The 25,833-nt window shown below is 38.9% G+C and overlaps 1 protein-coding gene across 3 annotated transcripts; it reads right to left on the bottom strand.

Annotated features, from left to right (window-relative positions):
* Positions 1-739: 739 nt before the first annotated feature.
* LOC131300108 (pumilio homolog 1-like) lies at positions 740-25,618 on the bottom strand. 3 transcript variants are annotated; one of them, XM_058325796.1, is made up of 9 exons: positions 24,585-25,618; positions 20,190-21,679; positions 19,963-20,104; positions 19,711-19,818; positions 19,300-19,512; positions 19,096-19,206; positions 18,135-18,329; positions 16,926-17,100; positions 740-1,165 (listed from the first exon to the last, which is right to left on the bottom strand). In XM_058325796.1, the coding sequence occupies exons 1-9, from the start codon at positions 25,029-25,031 to the stop codon at positions 1,095-1,097; spliced, it is 2,952 nt and encodes a 983-aa protein (XP_058181779.1). In that variant the 5' UTR covers positions 25,032-25,618; the 3' UTR covers positions 740-1,094. The 3 variants fall into 3 exon arrangements, with proteins under 3 accessions (XP_058181779.1, XP_058181777.1, XP_058181778.1); XM_058325794.1 differs by lacking the exons at positions 16,926-17,100; positions 18,135-18,329; positions 19,096-19,206; ... (3 more) ...; positions 20,190-21,679; positions 24,585-25,618 and adding exons at positions 1,654-1,828; positions 2,127-2,321; positions 3,073-3,183; ... (3 more) ...; positions 5,497-6,986; positions 8,901-10,227; XM_058325795.1 differs by lacking the exon at positions 740-1,165 and adding an exon at positions 15,784-16,233 and having other exon boundaries at positions 24,585-25,614.
* Between the last annotated feature and the right edge of the window lie 215 nt (positions 25,619-25,833).

Below are 25,833 nucleotides of genomic sequence, written 5' to 3'. Positions count from 1 at the left end.
CCAGCCGAACTGTCGGATCAAACACATCGTCGTGATCTGATCGCTCGGGTTCGACCCGTGTTCTGCCCAATACTACAGCAAGCTTATTTTGCTACCAAATAACGCTTATACGTTTTCAAAGATTCCTTAGTTTTCAAAACTTGTTTGTCTTTCGAGCCTAACTCAAATAACCACCAGGCAAATCATTTTACAGCCTCAGTATTGCTGAATTGAAAACCTTTGAAAGAATCCCCGCGGAAATACCAAAACAAGAGACGGGACAAATGGTGAAACCATATGCTACTGAATCCTTCATTATGTTTCCTCTCATCAGTACTAAAGCAAAATCTGACAGTTATCTTAAGATGCATTTCGACTCTAGCTACCTCCTTTAAGGCTGCAGGTGTAAGTGTATCCGAGTAAGCAAAGATTAATTTTGTTTTTTTTCTCCAAGGGAATAACACATTTCTTAGTCTTTTGCTAAAATGTTTCTCGATGCCTCACCGTCGTTAGCATAATGGTTGGGAAATCACCACCCCTTCCAGGGACGGCAATATGGTGGAGTACCCGGTCATCTGCCTTGTTCTAATCCCCATTAGGATATGGAGCAGGTTACGATATAGAAATTGCCACCCCGGATACGCCCCTATGGCGTCTGTTGTCTCCCACAAACGAACAATTTGCTCAACAAACAGAAAGAGCAATTCTTACGCCTACACATCAGCTTAAATTAACCGAGACTCCAACCACAACAGGAAAATGTTCTCAAACAAAAAAGAAAATCATCAGTAAAATTCTGGGCACTACAGACCAAAAGCTCTGCACGCCAAAATATTTTTGTACAGTCACGATATCACTACATTTCCTTCCTTTTTTACAGCCTCAAACTTGTACATTACTCATATTTCCTCTGCAAAGGGCATCAGGTAAGTTAACCGAGCCTCAGCTAGCCTGATTCTAGGTATATCCTTAACTAAACAATGTACAACTTTTTTTAAAGTACAACCAGCATATAATTTTATTATAGATCAGCTCTCATCGATCTGAATCAACAGAAAGAGCCACAGCTAGACAAGAAAAGGAAGGATGAAAGAGGAGGAAGATTTATACTAGCCTCAGATAGATGTACAACTAGTTTCATATGCCATCTGAGCAGAATATGAAGATAACAAGCCAATCCTCCTTTCTGCAAGATAGGGAGCACTCTGTCAGCAAAATCATTTCACCTTGACGAATCATTCAAAGCGAAACATTAGTATTTGGATTAAAGATTTGGGCAAGGAAAAGGAAAAACAAAATAGATAAGTTACGTGATCTAACAGCTCATAACAGTTGGATCTTTCAACTTCACTAATTCTTTTTCTTTTTCTTGTCCTTGCCCAAATCTTTGATCCAAATACAGCTAAGAAAAGGCACATTGACAATGCCATCAAATAAAAACTGTGTGATAAAATGACTAGAAGGACGACAAGGTATGGACATAGGAGATAAACATAATTGACAGCACAAATAGCGAACGACATTAAAGAAATGGAGAATAGAATGAACAAGTAGGTTATCATAAAAGGAGTAATGTTCAACTCATATACACTAAAGAAAAGCATTATTATTGCACTTTGGGAAGAAAGAAAAGATCTAAGCGGAATCATAAGGGAAAAGGAAGAGAACAAGTACCCCCAGCCGCAACAAGTTTCTCCACACGTGCAACTATGTGCTTCCCGTAAGTGTACTTCTTCAGAGCATTCAGATGAACCTTTATTCGGTTCAGAATGAGTTCAAGTTGATGGTCATCACACGTCTCCAGCAATTTCTGTACAACGTAGTTGGCAAACTGATCTTTCATCATGACCTGAATCGAACACTTACCACAGTAAATCACAAGTAGCATAACAAATCCAATTCGTCAGAGAAGAGCAAAATGTGGAAGTCTTCCAAGAGCAAAAAAGAAGATATTATCTTAACAAATAAGGAAGTTCAGAAAATGCAAATTCAGCAAGCAGGGGAAAAAACAAGAACTGGCCACAATTCGCGTAATGCAGCTTATGAAGGGAAAAGTAGACAAAAAGATTGCTATATGGCCACAAGCAAGGGAAAATACTCACTAGGTTTGAAAATACTCCAGAACATAAAATGCATAATTGACTGACCTGAAGAGGCTCATTTTCATCGGTTGAGCCCAGCATCTCATTCACTAGGATATTGCGTTCTTCAGGATTTCCAAAAGCTAAACACTTCTCCACAACATTGGAAGCAAACTTCTGCTGGCTCATCTGAACTATCTGCCCTATTAGCTTATTTATTATACAAGACCGTTCATGAGGCTTTCCATGCTCCAGTACATGCTGCGATAATGAATGCAATCAGTTAGAAGAGTAGATGCAACAACTAATTTAAAATAAGAGCAGAATAAAGAACATCAAATTCAGAAATTTTGCACTGGTATATCCCTAGGCAGAATGGTCAGTTTTTTAGCTGACGCTTTTTTCACGAGAAATGCACATGAAGCCTTTTATGGAGAAATACAAATAACGTCATTTCCCGATAAGTGGTTTATGCCCATTCTGAATAAGCATTAGATGAAAATTGACATCCACAGACCTCTCCTATTCATTATTCAATTAGCTGATTTGGAGCACGTATACAAGACCAAAAAATTTAATCGTGATAACACAATTCTCCGCATTTTTTTTTTAACTGCATACAAAGCCCCCTCTCTCACTATGGGGCACGCGCATTCGAGGGAATACAACCACTAAAATTATGGCATCAGCAATCATCACCACCCATATCAACGATTATACACCAACTTATGTAGTGAAAATGGTGAAAATAATTGAAAACAACGAGGAACTTTTGTAACAAGGCCACATTCAATTACAATGGATTGAGAACCACTTCAAGGGGTTGAGACAGGAAAAGGAAAAACAAATTCAATAAATGTATCAGCCTGGAAAACCAAAAGAATTGTCCGACAAAAGCCCCAACTTCCAAATTGCATTAGTAAAAAGCAAGTCATTTCAGACACACACAGCAATTCCTGAAATTGCAGAAGCAAGGATAATTGGCAAAGATTATTCAAAGAAAAAAGCAAACCTGAACAACGTAATTCCCATATTGATCTTGTGCCAACATGCAAACAGACTGCAAAACCTCATCCATCACTATACGCTGGGTTTTTGGGTCACTACAATGCTCCAGGACTCTCTGTCACATATAGCTCCACCACTTTACAACCATACACAATCATATAAACTGTACAGAAATGATTAATAAGGTAAAAGCGAATAGTTCCTGAACCTGTATGACACGGCAACCATATGGATGGGTGGACAATGTCACTACTTGATCGTAAAATACTGAGATAATGAATTGGATAGCTTCTTGAGGTATGCATTCAATACACTTCTGGATGACATGATTCCCATTCTGATCACGTACGCAACGCATGACATTACCATCAAGCTCTGCAACCATTGTGGTCTTCTGGTCCAGATCGACAACTTCTATGGCCTGGACGTTAGAGAAAGCATGTCAAACCCACTGCCTTCAGCAATAATCTTACAGAAAGTCTACTGGCACAGGAAATCTGTGCACAGATTGTGCACAGATTTCTATGTGGGGCCCACTAAGGGTCCCAAACAAGTGATCTGAGCCGTTCATTATGCTTAAAACATTTTTTTAAAGGCCCCCGTGAAAAATCAGCTCAATCCGATATCTACAAGTACTTGATCGAATCGTCTAACTTTTCATTCTCTAAAAACTTGAATGAAAAGTTAGATGATTAAATCAAGCACTAATAGGTATCGGATTGAGCTGATTTTTCGCTGAGGCCCTTGAAAAAATGTTTTAAACATAATGAACGGCTCGGATCACTTGTGTGGTACCCGTAGTGGGGCCCACATAGAAATCTGTGCACAATCTGTGCACAGATTTCCTGTGCCAGTAGACTGGTTGATAATCTTAACGTGCCTTTGCTTTAGATTTTGCAAGTCAAAACCAGGGCATAATGTCGTCGTACATCTCAGTTCAAATAGCTCTAGGTTAATTCATGAACATTGTTTATATAGGGTATATTTCAGTCCTGGGGCCCCAGCTACACCCTAAATCCAGGATGCTTCTCAAATTAATTCGATAAAAATTTGAGGTCTGTGCACCTTCTTCTAGATAAATCTACCAATCAACCAAAGCAAATGCCATGGCCTTCTCAAATTATTTATGGGGCCAGCGTAAGATTTATATCAAGCAGAAAATCTGCACAAAAATACAAGAGTATCGGATACCAAAGAAATGTGAGCCGGATAGAGAGCATCTAAAGATAAGATGAGGGCCTATCAACAATAACTCAAATAGCACAAAAGCAGACAAGCTACAAAGCTAACAAACTAAAGAACCATACGATTATGTAGATAGCCATTCTCAGATCCCATTTTCTAATTATGTAGAGAAATATAAGCGTGCTCCTCAGCTGGTGTCAAAGATGGCCTGATTGACAACACACAACAGAAAGAATATTCATTAATTTTAAGCTTCAAGAGACCCCAAATCTATCAATAAAGACCAAAGTTTAGAATTTAAGCCCATCCAAAGATTAGGATCCCTCCAGCTGGATGGTCTAATACAAAATACTAAAAAGAACTACAAATTCTCAGGATGCTGAGAAATCTAACAAGGAAGATCCAAACGTCACCGACACTTGCTACTTATATTCAGTAGGTTTATAACATCCTCGCACAGCAGTTCATAAATATAAGAAAATATTCCATTTTTCAACACACTGCAACCAGCTTTGAGCTGGTACCGTTAATTTCAGCTAGAATACAAAATCAGAATAAAAACCAGCTGCAGTGCTTTCTAGATACACCAAACAAGCTTGGAAACATAATACATATTGTAATGTACCCCATAGCTCAAGCACAAGGATAGATTAAGAATGTAAGAAAGATTCAGAATTCAAAAACCAAAATAAGAAAGAGAAGCCACATAAGAAATATATGCAGGTTGGTCTGCTATACTGTGAAGTCATGCAGTCGACACGATTAATTTACCTTCTGGATCACTCGGCAACCATACATCTGAAGGCTGAGAGTGAGGACATGTCCAGTTAGTTGGTCAGCCAGTTCTCTGATCTGAGTTGCAGTTCCATGTTCAAAAAACTGAGAAAGACAAGAAAAAAATGTCACCAACAAAATAAGCGTTTCTCTTATGTGGATAAAAAATCGAAATAAACAAGTAAAACAGTACCAGCTTGATAACCCCCTCAAAAACAAGTTAGTCAAGAAAGTAATGTACCTTCTGGACCACATAGTTACCAAATACATCAGTCATTAGTGAAAGAGCTTGAGGCATAATTTCATGGAAGACCATGTTTTTCTCCTCTGATGTGGCAGTTTCAAGCTTCTGTTGAATAAACCGACTCCCATACTGATCAGCACTGCCCATACAGTGTGTAAATTAAGTAAATACGATAACGAGGGATTGGACAAAATAATCAGAGCAATATTAACCAGCAATAACTACCTGAACTCAACGACGTGACCAGAAATCTCTGAAAGCTCAAAAAACTTTGTTTTATTGCTCTTAAACTCATCTAGTAATGAGGATGCAAAGTGTCCATCTAGTAATGAGGACGCAAAATGGTCAGAAGGGAAACGCATGCCCCGCTCGCCATGCCTGACTGGACTGCCTGATCCAAAAGGGGAGTTTGGAAGAAGGGTACCCGCCAACGGGCTACTAGGATAAGACATACCAAGACCAAATGCAGGGTTCCCATAGTAATTCTGATTTAAACTACCATATGGAAGACCATACTGTGATTTTTGAGGTGTAAGCAGCGAACCCAAGTAAGCTTTTTGAAGTTCAATCAGATCCATGTAAGCATTTCCCATTCCATCCCTATCGATTGTTGGATCGTTGAGGGCTGCTGCTTGTGCAGCCGCATACTCAGATGTTCTCAGATAATGCAGGTATAGGGGATCCATGAGGGGCATCTGAAAATTATTACTTGCACTGTGATTTCCAGCTCTACTAAGATTTTGTAGTTCTGCTGCTGCAGCCATTAAATTGGGCCCTAAATTCAAACCTCCACCCAAAGCTCTAGAATCCAAGCCAGAGACACCCATTCCTGATGCAGTAAGAACATTTTCAAACAAAGGTGGCAAATTAGCAGTCTGATTTCCCATCATAGATGGTGATGCAGGATTGACAGCATACCCAGCAAGGCCGTAGTTTGAAAACGATGAATTCGGACTTTCAAAATTGTGATAATTAGATGGCGAACTTCCTCCGCCATTGAGAATTGGGGTAGAAGGCCCTTTTATGTACGAGTTTGCCAATGACACAGCAGGTTTGTGAAATTCAACATGTCCATCAGCAATCAAGGAAGAGTTGTTTAGATCTATTCCAACACCGCCACTTTTACCCACATTGGTATACGAACGGAATTGCCCGGACTCAGTTCTATTTAGGTGAGGGTGTTGTTTAATATGGTTTTGATCAGTTTGCCTATGGAAAACATTGCGATTATCATCAATCTCTTGTTGCATTACAGACAGGGGATGGTTCTCTTCGCCTGCCACTCCATTTGTCAATAGAGTCATGCCCGACAAAGCAGCTACTAAATCTGAATGCTCACTCATACCAGGCGATACACCATTGAATGAGTTTGAACCATTAATGACATTTCTTTTATCCATAGAGCTTACTCTCCCTCCAACTGGTGGAATGCGAGGACTCGGAGCCCTGGCTAACAGTTGAGGATCAGGAGTAGTGCTTCTTGACAAGGATGCACCCAAAGCAGAAGCATAAGTTTGAGATGCAGATGTACTGCTGTTCTGAACCGCAGACATGCCTTTGTTATTCGCACCAGACCTTAAAGCATCCATTGAACTCATTTGATGATGCAGATTACCAAAATGCAATTCAGTAGATTCCACACCATTGTCAAATGCATTACGGCTAGCAGGACGAGAAGGGTGCCTAGGAACAGATGTTGCATGGCTTATATCATCCTGCATAAAAAGAAACACATCTTAATTCAGAACAAAAATGCACGCATAATTCTAAACAGATTCACTACATCATCAAACTGGACACCAGTGACAGATATACAGTGAAAAATCCCACACATTAGTACATCCATGCGCATCAAACAAACCAGAGACGAAGTAGCAGAGAAAGCCTTCTAAATTTTAACCTAGAACCCCTTACCGCATCACTAGAAAACTATAAAAGCACTTCAGCAAGATTTGGTACAGATTAATGCAGTCCTAAATCTACTTTATTGTTTAATTGAAAATAAAAGGAAATCCTATAGAATTTCGCATTTGAGTTGTTTCTTCTAATCCATCAACATATATCGAGTATCCAGGTGTCCATTTGCTACGTGTTACATCCATAACCCAGAACATCAGGGGAAACAGAAGCGTGCATTAAATAACAAGCAAATCCAACAAAAAAAGAAAAACAAATTCAATCCTGATTGCTTTTGTGTAAATTTACACATTCAAACACAAACATAAGCTGGACATTAGGTGAACTAGATTTGGTTATCAATTACAGGATAGATGGATCACTCAATGACGTCAGTGGGTGACAGTGTCGCGACTCACCAGCCAGATATTAGTAATCATTTCAAGGATCATGGAAGCATTATAGCAGTTCCAATCCCACACTTAAATGCATCCTGCAAGTTTAATGCTGGCAATCTAGCTTCAGAAATAGGAAAGGAAAACGGAACTTCCAGTTTCATCCAGAATTAAATATAACGTAAACCTTTTGAAACTTTAAGAATGTGAAAAAGCACGGAAAAATGACACGCTCATTTTCTGTGCCTCTAGTTATCAAGTCACAGATTCCATCTCACTAGATGTCACTTTCAGCTATTCCACTTTCATTTGCTATAAAGCAGCGGCACTGACTTTACTCTGCCTTTTCAACGGAAATACTGGGAACCACCCCAATCTACTGTAATGAGGCATCATAATTAGCACACAAACAGTACAAGAGGATGCAACCACAAACAAAAAAAAGGATTGAATGACTGCAAAGCAACTAATGGATATGGGAATATGAAACAAGAAAACTTGAGCCTTCCAGGTAGAACTAATTCTCCATCATAATATCAAGTTTCTAGAATCAGTTCAAATTAAATTGGTCTAACAAATGATTAGCATTAGGACGAACAGAAAGCATATCGAACATATCAAAGCACACAATAAAACACTATAGGTCATTGAACAAAAAAGAAAGGTGCATTCCAAAAATACCAATTAAGTGTAGAAGCAGAATTCTGAACCCAATCACCTTATATGCACAAGGAGACCACTATAAATACTAGCATAGTATAAGTTACTAAATTTCAACAAATGACAAGGTGCTTTGACAAAGCTGTGCTACTAACCTCAAACAGCATAATCTGTCCGCAAAACGCAATAGCGCCATCAGAAGGAAAAACAAAACTCGAAACAAATAGATGTTAATGTAGACAGATTATGTAAACAAATAGATTTGCCCTATTATTGTGCACAGACCTTGAGATTGACACATGAATTCAGGTGCACAACTAACGGGAGCAATTCATATCAAGTCAAGCTTTTACTAAAAGTTGACCAAATTTTGAGTAAAGGATGGAGATGGTCTTGCATCTTCAGGCCTTACCCCATTTTCACACTCAAACTCAAAATTTGAGTAAAATCTCCACTGACCACTCCTTGACTCAACCTATACCAGATTGAGTTTTACTCAATTCTTTACTCAAATCTAGAGACTCAAATTTCGCTCTTATCTTTTAATCCCAAATTAACAAGCATGCCATTAATGAAACTTTAACTCAAATTCATGCTCAGGAGTGCTTCACATCAAAGTGTAGTATAAGCTTGAACAAGAACAAATAATGTTCTACAGTCAATTCACATGAACATCACCTGAATGATCTCAGCAATGCTCTTCTTTCTACTCCCCAGCCCTAACCCCGACAATCCAATGAGTCCATCCCCGCCCCACTCCGCCGCACCCTGCGGCATCCTCGACTCGATTCCATCCATCACCTTCCTCCTATCTCCAATACTACCGCCACCGGAGCCTTGCAGCCGCTGCGCAAACCTCCAGTCCTCCTTCGACAGCACCGGCGGTGGAAGCCGAGGGTTCAGATTCACGTTCGAGTAGTAATACGAAATGTACGCCGGATCAGACCTCATCTCCTCCTCCATAAAACCGCCGCCGGGGCCCCCGAACAAGCCTCCCATGGCGTTCAACGATCCTTCGACGGTCGGAGGAGCTGAACCACTACGGTACATGCTCAGCTCTCTCTCCCGAAACCCTAACTCCTCGCCGTAATCGATCGATCGCATTCCCACGTCAGTCATCATCTTCGAATAACTCTCAGTAATCATCAGTCATAAACACACACAAACTTACTATATAAAAAAAAACCCCCCCAAAAAAAAACTGACTTTAAGCTCGACTTGACAGCAGATTGCTGAAGATGTCAAAAAAAAAAAACAATCAAAGACTGAATCTTTTTTTGCTTTGGAGCTTCGAATAACGCTCAGATATCATGACTCGTACGTAGAATATCCAAAAAAAAAACATAAACAAACAAACACAGATTTTGAGCTCAATTTAACAATCGATTGCTCTGAGAGGTTAAAAAAAACATCAAAGACTCAATCTTTCTTCGTTTTAGAGGTTCGAGTAAGATAATGGCACCATTAGAACAGTGAATCTAAAGCTATAAATACTGACTCGTACATAAACACTACACAAACTCAGTAAAATATTAACAAAACAGATCAACAGTGAGCTCCATTTGACGACGGATTGGTCGAAGAGGTCGAAAAGGGAATCAAAGACTCAATCTTTATAGTTTTAGAGGTTCGCAGGAGGTAATGGCGTCATCAAGACAGTGAATCTGAAGCTATAAGTCGAAGCTTCGATTCAGTGAATTTGAGTTTCCTGATAGATACAGAGATCAGGTTGGGAATGGACAATCTTTGTTAGTTTTAGCAGTGACGATGATCGGCGATGGTTTTGCTATTTTTAGAGAGTGTGAGAGAGAGAGAGAGAGAGTGGAGGAAGAGAGGGAAAGAGGGGAACAGTGAAGTGAAGAGGAAACGGGGAGTGAGAAGCACGAGCGCTGGGGAGATGTGGGGCGTCGGATGGAGCAGTTGACGGCGGGGATTGGTCCTCGAGGGATTTGTTTATTACAGATCTTGGTTCGTTTAGGGTTTTCTATTTCATCAAAGATTTGATGCTGGGTTTGGATATTGTTTTCCTCTTTTATAAGATTGGAATTAATCTGATAATATGCACATTTAAAGCGTGATTCATGCATTGGTAAGAGGGACTTCGAGTTGGTGTTGTGCAGTTGCGCACCTCTGAGTTCGACAATTAACGATCGAGAGCTGTTTATTATTAAGATGAAATTCGAGCCATCGAATGCACGATCCGACGGCTTGGAGATGCGTATCAAGGTACTGTACAGTCCCCCAATTCAACAAGTAAGAGCGTCTCCGATACCATTTTCTTTAATCTAAACTCAAAATTTGAATAAAAATGGGGAGTGATTTTTGCACTTCCCAAATTATTGATCATCAATATAGGGTTGATTTTCGCACTCCCTAAATTGTTAACAATTTGAAAAGTGAGAAAATTACTTTTAAAAAAAATAGATTTTTGTATGAATAAAAGTTTAGCATTGAAAAAAACGTAACCAAATAGGCAAATAGATTTTTATTGACCTAGATTTTTATTCAAATTTGGGTAAAGAATGAATGCCCTAGCCCATCTTGGTACTTTTGCTCCCTCCAATTTTGTGAAAGAAAGTTTACTCTTCCATCCCTATTTAACGGTTCTTTTTGAAATTTTTTGTCACTTTTTAATTTCTTATATCTCGTAGTGTATAATATTTTATTTTCTTTTGAAAATATTGTTAGTAGAATTGATTTAGAAATATTACTTATTTTTTATCTAATTAAAATAGAATAAGAGGCCGTTAAATGGGGACAAAGGGAGTATTACAGTACATGCATGTACATTTGGCGAAAGAATTTGGAAGAAAATTAGTATATACATTAGTTGATTTTTTTCTCGCAAATAGCTCAGAGCTGGGAATGCCCTAACCCATATTGGTACCTTTTTGCTATCTCCAATTTTGTGAAAGAAAATTATTACAGTACTTATACATTTGGCAAAAGAATTTGGAAGAAAATTAAGATATAGTAAAAGACAATTTAAAGAAAAATAAATTTTAGTAAAAGACTTAATTAAAGATTTGGACTCGGAAGTGTATGTTTACCAAATTAACAGACACAATGTACAGTTGAAAAGGTAGTAGAAGTTGGCGCAACAAACATGCGATCGAGGTTACGTACCCCACTTGATTTTTAGAATGATCTGGACACAATCGTATAATGTTGTGTTATACAGTAGTACCCAAAAATTACACGAGAAAAGTGGCTTTCGCGAGAGTTTAGTTTGTTTTTTATTTTCTAGTGTACGGAAAGAAAAGAAAAAAAAACAATTAATCCATACATATATCGTCATCTCTTTGTTAAAAAAAATCTGATAATTAAGTTCGAAATCTAAATAAAACTCAAGTCAACAGTTACCTTAGCCCAGTATTGGTTACCAAAAAGAACCCTTTTGAAATCTTCTTCTCTCTCTTTTTTGGGACTGGGTTGAATAAGAATAACGAGTGGATGACAAAAAAATAACAATTGAAATCTCTACGTTATACTAAGTCAGAATCTATGTTACATGGATCCTTCAAAAAATGAAAAGCGCGCACCCGTGTCGAACGCTTGGCAATCGGATAATGATATGCGATCGATCCATGTTGGACTTATTTAATTGGAGACCATAAAAGTTCAATAATTAACCTAACAAGATTTTTTTTTTTCCCTAATATGTACCCGTACGTATCGTTGAAACTAGACAGCTTTTAAGTAATAATTGTTATAAAGTATTATACAAGAATATTCCCTATTGTTTGCACAATTTGCCTAAAGTGAGGGTGAAAAATTTTCTGCTATAGAAAAACTTAATTATCTAGTGTTAATCAATAGCACCCAATGGGCGACCTCAAACTTTTGTTCTCCAATACGCCTACTAGCGGTGGTGTTTAAAAAAAAATTTAGTTTTTAAGTTGAAATATCTTGTATTCTTTAGTTAACTAATCATGTTAGATACAGTATTGCATCACAATTTTCTTTATTCAACGATACCATTTACATGGTGTCACTTCAGATTGGGCCATTGCAATCTTGTGATCGATCCGTGTATCTATGCGAAGTGACACATTACTCAAATTAAAGCATCAAAATAGGGTGCTAGCTCTTTCATTCATGTAGTAACTTTCAATGCATTAGTTGAACAAAAGAAAGTCTATTCAATTAATTACCATGTATACCAAGAAGTTTTACCAGCTGGTTTTAATTGCACCAAATATTCAACTACTCTTATAGAAGTCTTGTCTCGTAAAATCAGTTTCCTCACACTAGCTAGTGAGAGCATCCACACTAGCCTCTCCAAACTCCTTCTAGAGGTAAAATGGAGAGCAAAATCTTCGAAAGAAGCTAGCATGCACTAGGCTCTCCACACCGTATCTCTATATTTTGCGAAATGAATAATTTCTCTCCATTCGTGGAGAGTCGCGCTATATACTCACTATGTACTAAATATTTTACTGCCTAAAAAAATGATAATTGTCCTATGTAAATCAGATTCAAACGATTTTTTTTTCTTCTAAAAGCAACTCCATCTAGAAATTTATTTTTGTTTTTTATTTGAAATTGAAATTGCACAAGGTCGGTCGAGTAAATAAAAGCTAACCCGAGACCTTGAAACTTGCATTGAAAGGAATCCTAGCTAGAATATCGTCTACTTTCGAACCCTAGAATAAATTTGGTTGGACACAGTAAACTAGTTTGCACGTGAAAGGTGAAGAAATGGATTGGACTGAATTCAATGTTTTCAATTAATTTACACCACCCTTTGCAGGGAGCGTTTGCAGTTTTGCACCCTCTTATTAGGATGTGTTTCGGTGGCGATCTAATCCAAAACTGCAGCATTGAATATTAAGTTCTAAGTTATCCTTCTTCTTTTTTTAACTCAGGTATCCAGATCATTTTATTCGCATCTTGACTAATTCTGAGAACCCAATCTCACCATCCACTTGTGGGGACGCCAACTTCGTATGTATTGGCTCCAAAAAAATTGATAACACCTGAGTTTTAAACCTGAGACCTTGTGATCGGTGGAGCAAACGTCTAAGTCCTAGGCGTAGACCACCAAACAAACCTCTTCCGGTTAAGATTAAGTTATGGTTAAGATTAAGTAATTGTCTTGCCGTACCAGTTCAATTAAATTAAGATTAAGTTATGCCACGTAATTTTCTGAGCTCAACCCGGATTGTCGGCAATGGTTTATTTGCTCTGATAAATACTAAAATCATACCAGACTGGTAAACTTCGATCGTAATCGGCTTCAATTGCAACTCACTTAGGCATAACTGAAATGACACAAATGCATGGTTTACTACGGCGAGCAATTTGCACTACACGATAAAATATAAGTAAAGGATTATAGCTCGAGTGCTAAGACGAACTAGTTAGCTCAACTCAACTCGTTTGAGCAATTTTGACGGACGCGGGGGGCTGCTGCCCCAATTTTGGGGCCCACCCCGGTCTCGCTCCGATGATCTGAATCGTTCACTTTGTAGAGCTCGTCGAGTAGAACAACTATGCAAAAAATTAGCTTAATTGGATATCATTAAGTACCTGATCGGAGCCCATATAACTCTTAGTCCATGGGTTACAGTGGATTTGATCTAGTGTTTCGGATCCATTCTTTTTAAGATAAAAAGGTTCCGATCAAGTACTTAATGATATCCAATTAAGCTGATTTTTTGCATAATTGTTCTACTCGACGAGCTCTATGAAGTGAACGTTTCCGATCATCGGATCGAGACCGGAGTGGGCCCCGAATTCGGGGACAGCAGCCCCACTCCCTCCCGTTGGGGAGTATCTTGGGTGTAGCTGCCTCTCCAATTGCATGTAGTTTGTCAGCAGAGATGGTGGAAGCGGAAGGACTTCGATTGGCAATGGGTTCCGTGTCAAGGAAAGAGGACATGTGGGGGAAGCCCGAACCCTAAATGGTTCTGTCCCAAATGGAGACCGATCAAGGGAGAAAATCTTATACGGTTCCATTTCCCACCATGCCCAACTGTCAGATCAAACACATCGTTGTGATCTGCTCGAGTTCGACTTGTGTTCTGCCCAATACGAGAGCAGCTAATTTTGCTACCAGATAATGCTTAAACATTTTCAAAACCTGTTAATGTTATGTCTGTGTACCTCAAAAATAAAAAACCTTAATTTTTGAAGCCAAACTCAAATAACCACCAGTCAGATCATGTACAGCCTTTCAGTGTGTGCTGAATTGAAAACCTTTGAAGAATTCCTACTGAGATACTCTACAAAACAGAGATGGAACAAATGGTGAAACCATATGCTACTGAATCCTTCATAATGTTGCCTCTCATCAGTTCTAATTCAAAATCTGGAGTCCAGCTCCTCGTCAATCCCATAGGAATTGGAGGATCCTCCTCCAATCCCATAGGAATTGAAGGATATCCTCCAATTCCACATCCAAAGGTCAGTATTAATCCATCAACTTATCTATATTTTTTTTTATCCTTTCCTAATTTTAACTCAAGTGCTACTCAATGAGCACCGAATTACCTAATATGACTTCCCTTCATTATCTAAGGTTTTCCCTACATTATTAAGTGGTGGACCTTTTAGAGTTTGGATGGATGAACTTTTATCTTCTATGGAGCCTTTGTATTTTTATTTTTAGAACTGATTGAAGCTTCACAAATCTGAAATCCAAACAGAGTTAGAAAAATACAAATTAACATAGAGACTAGGATCCCTCTTTGGCTCCACCAAGAATCTTCCCTGCATCAGGAGCAACTTTCTACCACAAAAATGGGGCAGGATTTGAGGTCAATTACCTCAAAAGACTTTTTTTTTGTACTTCTTATGATGCTATTGGAGCTTATCGATAGAAACAAATCAATTTAGATAGCCCACTGTGGCTCTGGTGGCGACAAGATCAATGCGTTATTTCTTCAAGAGAAGCTCCCCTAGAGATCCTTTTTTTTTTTGAACAAAAAAAACAAGAGATACTTTGTTGGCAAAAGAACACATGATGGGTAAGAGACAAATACTTTAGAGGAAGGATTAACAGAGACAATTGAGTGTCCGTAGAGTATCGCGTGAGTTAAAATTAGGAAAGAAGAAAATAGATTAGTTAATAAATTAATCCTGACCTTTGAATATAGAATTGGAGGATCCTCCAATTCTTATCGGATTGAAGAGGAGCCGGACTCCAAAATCTGACAGTAATCTCAAGATGTATCTCAACAGCCAATTTCGACGCTTGTACTATTTCTTTATGTTTTTGGTACACAGCAATGTAAATGTATAGAGTAAAACTTTATTTTATAATCGTTTCTCCGAGGGAACTGACCATTTCTTAGTCTCGGGCAATGTGGTGGAGCATAGGGTCATTCGCCCTGTTTCATACTCTGGTAAGGAGATTTTAGTACAAAATTACGTTGGGTAGGTAGCTATAAATAGGTACCTGTAACCCGCTAGGAGATGGAGCGGGTTAGGATTTAGAAAATGTCACCCGGATACGCCCTAGGGGCGTCCATTGTCTCCCACTACAATTTGGCTCAACAAACAGAAACAGCAATTCTTACGCATACATATCAGCATAATTAACAAGGACTCGCACCAATTACGAAAGAGTTACATTACGAAAACAAAATCATCAACTGTCATACTCCAGAAAAATTCTGGCCTCTACAGACCAATAACTCTGCACCCTGAAACATTTTTGTACAGTCACGATATCGCTACATTTCCTTCCTTTTTACAGCCTTAAACTTGTACATTAACAATATTTCCTCTGCAAGGGCATCAGGTAAGTTCACCGAGCCTCAGCCAGCCTGATTCTAGGTATATCCTTAACTAAGCAATGTACAACCTTTTTTAAAGTACAGCCAGCATGTTACTTTATTCTAAATCAGCTCTTATCTATCTGAAACAACAGATGGAGCCATAGCTAGACAAGAAAAAGGAAGGACAAAAGAGGAGGAAGATTCATACTAGCCTCGGTTAGATGTACAACTACTTGTTTCCTGTGCCATCTGAGCCGAATATGCAGATAACATGCCAATCCTCCTTTCTGCAAGATATGGAGCACTTTGTCAGCAAAATCATTTCACATTGACAAATCCTTCAACGTGAAACATTAGTATTTGGATCAAAGATTTGGGAAAGGAAAAGGAAAAAAAATAGATAAGTTACATGATCTAACAGCTCATAACATTTAGATCTTTCAACTTCACTATTCTTTTTCCTTATCCTTGCCCAAATCTTTGTTCCAAATACAGCTAAGAAGAGGCATATTGGCAATGTCACCAAATAAAAATTTTGCAATGACGATAAGGTATGGACATAGGAGATATACAGAATTGGCAGCACAAATAGCAAACGACATTGAGGATATGGACAATTGGAGTCATTGGATGAACAAATAGCTTATGATAAAAGGAGTAATTATTTACTCATATTCACAAAAAAATATATATATATATTATTATAGCACTTTGGGAAAAAAGAAAAGAAAAGGTTCTTCCTGCAAGGTCTCCATGTATTTCTCCTGAAATACTTCTTGTACTTATTTTTCTTCAAGGGAAAAATGGCCTCACGTGCTACATTTTATAAAGGTACTTAACAATCAATTTGTCAACTACTTAGTGTCCAATTAATGCCTAGAACATGCAAGCAAAAAACTTGGGTTGGCGAAAAGTTCTATAGCTCCACAAGAAATAGCAAAAGACTAAGCGGAATCATAAAGGAAAAGGAAGAGAGTACCCCCAGCTGCAACAAGTTTCTCTACACGTGCAACTATGTGCTTCCCGTAAGTGTACTTCTTCAGAGCATTCAGATGAACCTTTATTCGGTTAAGAATAAGTTCAAGTTGCTGGTCATCACAAGTCTCCAGCAATTTCTGTACAACGTAGTTGGCAAACTGATCTTTCATCATGACCTGAATCGAAGGGTAACACAGTATTAAAGGAAAGTAAGCATGTATCACGGTAAATCACAAGTAGCATAACAAATGCATCCTCCAGAGAAATAGCAAAACATAGGAGTCTTCCAAGTGTGAGAAGCATCTCAAATTTACAAATAGTCACTCTGAATAGGATAGGCAGAAGTTCAAAGATCTAAGTCATAAGCTTAAGATGAAACTAAAAACTGAAAAATCTTGGGAGTATACAGTGGTACTTTCCTACTAAAAAGTAATTCAATAAAATCCAAAAATACAAAGCTATATTTCTTAGCATTGAGAAAATTAGCTATTGACAAGAAGATAGTGAAGAAATCTATATTTGATGTCATTGAGAATCAATGGACGATGGCTGATACGGAACAATCTTTACTTCTACTGAGTTTTTAGGCTAAAATAATTGGAGAGAGGGGTCATTAGTCCCTGATGAGGAGATTCATGAGTCATTGATCACACAAGAGTAATTTCTATTATAAAGTAGGTCCAATATTTCTAAATTTCACATTTCAACCCCATTGGTACTATAAATAACCGTTCTCATTATTAACCCTTTGTGAATTTCCCTGCAGTTGTCAATATTTTGTGAACAGTTTTCCAGTTGAAAAATTCCTTAAAATTTCTCCCATTACACTCATCCTTTCACTCAAACGCTTACCAATGACAAAGAATTAGCTATGCCTAGCGAAAAATTTAATGGATACAAGGAAAACCTACTGAACTTTAGGGTTCACTCAGGCTGGAAAACTACTTCTTTCTTACACATACCCTCATTGGACTGTATTCAGTTAAATCCTAAAATCTCCAACTGAAATGCAAACTGTTTCTTTCTGTTGTCCCAAAGAAATTCCAAATAATGCAAAAGAGGACTTGGAGGGGAGAAGATATTATCTTGACAAAGAAGGAAGTTCACAAAATGGAAAACGAGAAAAAAGACTGCTATATAGCTACAAGCAAGGTAAAATACTCTTGAGGTTTGAAGATACTCCAGAACATATAATGCATAATTGACTGACCTGAAGAGGCTCATTTTCATCGGTTGAGCCCAGCATCTCATCCACTAGGATATTGCGTTCTTCAGGAGTTCCAAAAGCTAAACACTTCTCCACAACATTGGAAGCAAACTTCTGCTGGCTCATCTGAACTATCTGCCCTATTAGCTTATTTATTATACAAGACCGTTCATGTGGCTTTCCATGCTCCAATACATGCTGCGGGAATGAATGAAAGCAGTTAGAAGGGTAGATGCAACAACTAATATAAAATTAGAGCACAATAAAGAAAGTCAAATTCAGAAATTTTGGGCTGGTATTCCCCAAAAGCAGAATGGTCAGTTTTTAGTTTATTTAGAGAGGCCTTTTAATGAGAAATACACACGAAGCCTTTTCACTAGAAATACAAATGAAGCCTTTTCACGAGAAGTGGTTTGTGTCTATTCTGAATAAGCATTAGATGAAATTTGACTTCCACAGACTTTCTCCCCACTTCGTTAGCTGATTTGGAGCACGTATAGAAGACTGAAAAATATAATTGTGAATTCGTGATAACAAAACTCTACACATTTTTGAACTGGATACAAAGCCACCTCTGTCACTATGAGAGGCACGTGCATTGGAGGGAGAACAACCATTAAATCTATGGCTTCAGCAATCATCACCACCCATATCAAGGATTATACACCAATTTACCTTGTGAAAATGGTAAAAATAATTGAAAACCATGAGGTATTCAACTTTTGTAACAAGTTCACCTTCAATTAGAATGGGTCAAGAACCACTTCAAGGGGTAGGGACAGGAAAAGGAAAAACAATATATTTCATAAATGTATAAGCATGGAAAACCAAAAGAATTGTCTGACGAAAGCCCCAACTTCCAAATTACGTTAGTAAAGGCGAGTCATTGCAGATATACAGAGCAATTCCTGAAATTTTAGAAGCAAGGATAATTGGCAAAGAGTATCCAAAGAAAACAGCAAACCTGAACAACATAATTCCCATATTGATCTTGTGCCAACATGCAAACAGACTGCAAAACCTCATCCATCACTATCTGCTGGGTTTTTGGGTCACTACAATGCTCCAGGACTCTCTGTCACATAAAGCTCCACCACTTTACAACCATGCACAATCTTATAATCTGTACAGAAATAATTACTAAGGTAAAAGCGGATAGTTCCTGAACCTGTATAACACGACAACCATATGGATGGGTGGACAATGTCACAACTTGATCGTAAAATACTGAGATAATGAATTGGATAGCATCTTCAGGTATGCATTCAATGCACTTCTGGATGACATGATTCCCATTCTGATCACGTACGCAGCGCATGACATTACCATCAAGCTCTGCAACCATTGTGGTCTTTTGATCTAGATCGACAACTTCTATGGCCTGGACGGTAGAGAAAGCATGTCAAACCTTCTGCCTTCAGCAATAATCTTAACGTGCCTTGTTTTATATTTTGCAAGTCAACCAGGTCATAATGTCATCGTACAACTCAGAAACCAAAACAAAAAAGAGAATCCACATAAGAAATATATGGTCAGTCTGCTATACAGTGAAGTCGTGCAGTCAACAGGATAAATATACCTTCTGGATCACTCGGCAACCATACATTTGAAGGCTAAGAGTGAGGACATGCCCAGTTAGTTGGTCGGCCAGGTCTCTGATCTGATATCCAGTTCCATGTTCAAAAAACTGAGAACGACAAAAAGAGCAAAATGTCACCCACTAAATAAGCAATTTATGCGTTTCTCTTGTGTGGATAGAAAATCGAAATACAAGTACCAGCGTGATAACCCCCTTTAATACAAGTCAGTCAAGATCAAGAAAGTAATGTACCTTCTGGATCACATAGTTACCAAACACATCAGTCATTAGTGAAAGAGCTTGAGGCATAATTTCATGGAAGACCATGTTTTTCTCATCTGATGTGGCAGTTTCAAGCTTCTGTTGAATAAACCGACTCCCATACTGATCAGCACTGCCCATACAGGGAGTAAATTAAGTGAACAAGTTAACAAGAGATTGGACAAACAAAGAGAAGCAACATTAACCAGAATATCTACCTGAACTCAACGACATGACCAGAAATCTCTGAAAGCTCAAAAAACTTTGTTTTATTGCTCTTAAACTCATCGAGTAATGAGGATGCAAAGTGTCCGTCTAGTAATGAGGACGCAAAATGTTCAGAAGGGAAACGCATGCCCCGCTCACCATGTATAACTGGACTGCCTGATCCAAAAGGGGAGTTTGGGAGAAGGGTACCCGCCAATGGGCTACTAGGATAAGACATACCAAGACCAAATGCAGGGTTGCCGTAGTAATTCTGATTTAAACTACCATATGGAAGGTCATACTGTGATTTTTGAGGTGTAAGCAGTGAACCCAGGTAAGCTTTTTGAAGTTCAATCAGATCCATGTAAGCATTTCCCATTCCTTCCCTTTCGATTGTTGGATCATTGAGGACTGCTGCTTGTGCAGCCGCATACTCAGTTGTTCTCAGATAATGCAGATATAGGGGATCCATGAGAGGCATCTGAAAAGTACTACTAGCACTGTGATTTCCAGCTCTACTAAGATTTTGTAGTTCTGCTGCTGCAGCCATTAAATTGGGTCCTAAATTCAACCCTCCACCCAAAGCTCTAGAATCCAAGCCAGAGACACCCATTGCTGATGCGGTAAGAACATTCTCAAACAAAGGTGGCAAATTAGCAGTCTGATTTCCCATCATAGATGGTAATGCAGGATTGACAGCATACCCAGCAAGGCCGTAGTTTGAAAACGATGAATTCGGACTTTCAAATTTGTGGTAATTAGATGGTGAACTTCCTCCACCATTGAGAATTGGGGTAGAAGGCCCTTTTATGTATGAGTTTGCCAAGGACACAGCAGGTTTGAGAAGTTCAACTTGTCCATCAGCAATCAAGGAAGAGTTGTATCGATCTACCCCAACACTACCACTTTTACCCACATTGGAACACGAACGGAATTGCCCAGACTCGGATCTGTTTAGGTGAGTGTGTTGTTTAATATGGTTTTGATCAGTTTGCCTATGGAAAACATTCCGATTATCATCAATCTCTTGTTGAATTACAGACAGGGGATGGATCTCTTCGCCTACCACTCCATTTGTCGATAGAGTCATGCCAGACAAAGCAGCTACTAAATCTGAATGCTCACCCATACCAGGCAATACACCATTGAATGAGTTTGAACCATTAATGACATTTCTTTTATCCATAGAGCTGACTCTCCCTCCAACTGGTGGAATGCGAGGACTAGGAGCCCTGGCTAACAGTTGAGGGTCAGGAGTAGTGCTTCTTGACAAGGATGCACCCAAAGCAGAAGCATAAGTTTGAGATGCAGATGCGCCGCTGTTTTGAACCGCAGACATGCCTTTGTTATTCGCACCAGACCTTAAAGCATCCATTGAAGCCATTTCATGATGCAGATTACCAAAATGCAATTCAGTAGATTCCACACCATTGTCGAAGGCATTACAGCTGGCAGGACGAGAAGGTTGCCTAGAAACAGATGTTGCATGACTTATATCATCCTGCATAGATAACAAACTGCTTAATTCAGAACGCAAACCCACCCTTTGGGAATAAATGTATGTATGCACGCACAAGCATAAACAGATTCACGGCGTCATCAAATTGAAGAGTGATAGATATACAGTGGAAATCCCACACATTAGTAGTAGGCTAGTAGCACGAAGCGGGAGCGGAAGCAGGAGTGGGTGCGGGGGAGCGGAGGCACCTAGAAGCTCCTAAGGTTGGGAGCGCCTAAGGAGCGTATATAGATTTCATATAAATACGTATATAAAGTATCTTTAAATACTTAACCATTGAAGCAAAAGTGATTACTTATGAGAATTTTCACGATCTTAAAGGGTAATTATAGGAAGTTAGATATTTTCAATTTGCAAAACTTCTCGAGAGATAAGATTTTCATATTTTTATTTCCACAATGGCATAACTCCCTTAAGAGTATGAGAATAATTGCCTTAACTGCCCAATAAGCTTAAGCTCCCATCGTAGTTGGGAGCAAGCTCCCATCTTGGGAGCGCCGATTCAAGCTCCCGTCTTGGGAGCGCACCCATTTTAGAAGGATCCTACTACTAAACATCCATGCGGATCAAAAAAACCAGAGAGGAAGTAGCAGAGAAAGCGTTCTAAATTTTAACCCAGAACTCCTTCCTACCACATCGTTAGAACAAAAGAGTTACACTTGCAAGACCACCCATACACCAAGTGTCCATAACAGGAGACAGCCCTAAATCTTTCATTACAAAATCCACTTGAATTACACAATTGTAGGTGCAAGTGCATGTGAGGATAGCATTGACACGATTTAAGGATTTATAGAATAGGCCAAGAAGGTAAGCAATTAATGCTAATTACAATAACCTGAGACGGTAATTTGAGATTAATATTAGTCAATAGATTTGAAAATGAAATTCAGGATAGATAGATAGATGGCTAAAGGTGCTGGCTTTTTTATGTTCACTGACACTTTGTTGTTGATGCAAATATATAAACTCTGTTTGAAGATAGACAGGTCAATGAACAGAAGCCCAACAACCAAAGTCTAAATGCAGAGATGAGATATACAACAGAAAAAAAGAGGAAGAGAAAAACTATAAAAAGCACTTCGGCAAGATTTCATACAGATTAATGCACTCAAAGTCCGCTTTATTGTTTATTAGCCATGAGTGGAACTCATATAGGCTTTCAAATTTCTGTCCGATCGCCATTTATTGAGTGCCCAGGTGTTCATTTGTCGCATGTTAAGACGTAAATGACAACCCAAACCCTTTATTGTGTCAGCACAAGTTCATTACGGGAAACAAAAGCTTGCAATTAATAACAAGCAAATCCACAAAACAACAAAAACTTCAATCCTGATTGCCTTACATATATTTAATTTACACATGCAAACACAAACATAAGCTGGCACGTAAGTAAAATCCATTTGATTTCCAATTACAGGATTGATGGGTCACTGAATCGGGTCAGTGGTGTCACCAGCTAGATATCAGTCATCATTTCAAGGATCATAGAAGCATTATAGCAGTTCCAATCCCACACTTAAATGCATCCTGCAAGTTTAATGCTGACAATCAAGATACAGATATAGGGAAAAGCCAAAGAGAAATGGAACTTCCAGTTTCATCCAAATGCTTAATAAAATGTAAACCTTTTGAACCTTTAGGAATGTGAAAAAAGCAAGGAAAATGCCACATTCATTTTGGTGCCTCTCATTGTCAAGTCACAGATTCCATCTCACTAGATGTCGCTTTTGGCGATTCCACTTTCATTTGTTATAAAACAAGGGCACTTAGTTCATTCTGCTTTTCCAACGTAAATACTGGAACACCCCAGTTTGTCGCGATGAGGCATCATAATTAGCGAACAGGCAGTAGGAGAGTTTGCAGCCGCAAAAAGGAAAAAGGATTGAATGACAGCAAAGCAACTAATAGATATGGGAACAAGAAACAAGAAAAAATTCAGCCTACCAGGTGGAATTAATTCTCCATCATCATATCAAATTTCGAGCATTGATTCGAACTAAATTGGTCTAACTATCGGTTAGCATCAGTTAAACAGAGACCATATCGAACATACCAATACACACAATAAATGAAACACCAGAGGTCAAAGAATAAAAACAAAATGTGCATTCGAAAACCACCAATTCAATAGAAGCAGAATTCTGAAAATAATCACCTTACCTTGGTCAAGGAGACCAATATACATTACCAGCATAGTCTAAGTTACAAAATCACAACAAATGACAAGGTGATTCACTGCTTTGACATTTCTGCTACTAGCCTCAAAGAGCATAACATTTCCGAAATACGAAATAGCACCATTACACCACAAAACAAAACTCAAACTAAACATAAATTTACGTAAAGTTACCATATCTTTGTGCATGGTCCTTGAGAAGGACACATGAAATCAGGTCCGCATTTAATGAAACCTATGCTCCAAATTAAACCTTGGATTTGTGCTCGCCCATGGAAGTGATTCATATCAACTCAAGCTTTTACTAAAATTTGACCACATTTTGAGTAAAGGCCGGAGATGCTTTATCTCCGGCCCTTACTCTTTTTTCCACTTAAACTCAATATTTCAGTCGAATACCTGAAAATATACTCCACCCCTTGACTGAAACTTATTATCAAAGAGAGTTTTACTCAAACAAGGGAGACTCAAATCTTACAAGGGTAATTTGTGCTCTAAAATTTACAACCATACCATTGATGAAGCTTCTACTCAAATTTATGCTCAGATTTGGGTTTGTCCATCAGAGTACTTCATATTAAATGAAGCTTTTAGTCAAACTTGAGTAAAAGTTGACTCGGCTTACATTTCAAGGTATAAGTTGACACCAATCATACTGCACACTATGTAAACCCTAAGAAACTACAAACTTGGAAAAAAAATGATCACCTGAATGATCTCAGCAATGCTCTTCTTTCTACTCCCCAACCCTAACCCCGACAATCCAATAAGCCCATCGCCACCCCACTCAGCTCGATTCCTCGACTCGATTCCATCATCGCCACCTCGGCTCACCTTTCTCCTATCTCCTATACTGCCTCCAGAACCCTGCAACCGCTGCGCGAACCTCCAGTCCTCCTTCGACAGCATCGGCGGCGGGAGCCGCGGGTTCAGATTCACGTTTGAGTAGTAATACGAAATGTACGCCGGATCCGACCTCATCTCCTCCTCCGTAAAACCGCTTCCGTGGCCGCCGAACAAGCCTCCCACGGCGCTCAACGATCCTTCCACGGTCGGAGGAGCCGAACCACTCCGGTACACGCTCAACTCCTCGCCGTAATCGATCGATCGCATTCCGACGTCGGTCATCATCTTCGAATAACTCTCGGTAATCATGACTCATACATAAACACACACAAACTCTCAGAAAAAGATGACCAAAAAAAAAACTGAGTTTGAGCTCAATTTAACAGTCGATTGCTCTGAGAGGTTAAAAAAAGCATCAAAGACTCGACTTTTTTTTCTTTTAGAGGTTGGAGTAAGTTACAAAATAAAAACAACAACTAACAGTGAGCTCAATTCGACGACGGATTGGTCGAAGAAGTCATCAAAGGCTCAATCTTTATTGTTTTAGAGGTTCGCATGGGGTAATGGCGTCGTCGAGACAGTGAATCTGAAGCTATAAATCGAAGCTTTGATTCAGTGAATTTGAGTTTACTGACAGATACGGAGATCAGGTTGGGAATGGACAATCCATGCCAGTTTCGGCAGTGACGATGATCGGCGATGGTTTTGCTATTTTTAGAGAGAGGGAGGTTTTAGAGAGAGAGAAAGGGGGGGGAAATGGGGGAAGAGAGGGAAAGAGGGGAACAGTGAAGTGGGAGTGATAAGCACGGGCGCTGGGGAGATGTGGGCCGTCGGATGGATGGGTTGACGGCGGGGATTGGTCCTCGAGGGATTTGTTCTTACAGTGGTTCGTTAGGGTTTTTATTTTATATATATACTCCATTCCAAAGATTTGATGCTTTGTTTGGATATTGTTTTATGTTTTATAATAAGACTACTGATATTCCGTGTCTACGGTACTATGTATTCGGTTAGGAGGGGATGGCAGCAGTTGTGTGATTTGGGTGAAAATTATAGGCACTTAACTGAAAAGTGAAAGTATGCACTATAGTCTTTGAATCAAATCAAATAA

Source organism: Rhododendron vialii, chromosome 9a (genome assembly GCF_030253575.1).
Source record: "Rhododendron vialii isolate Sample 1 chromosome 9a, ASM3025357v1".
Classification (NCBI taxonomy): domain Eukaryota; kingdom Viridiplantae; phylum Streptophyta; class Magnoliopsida; order Ericales; family Ericaceae; genus Rhododendron; species Rhododendron vialii.
Note: the sequence above shows the minus strand (reverse complement) of the source record. Positions and strands in the feature narration are given on the sequence as shown.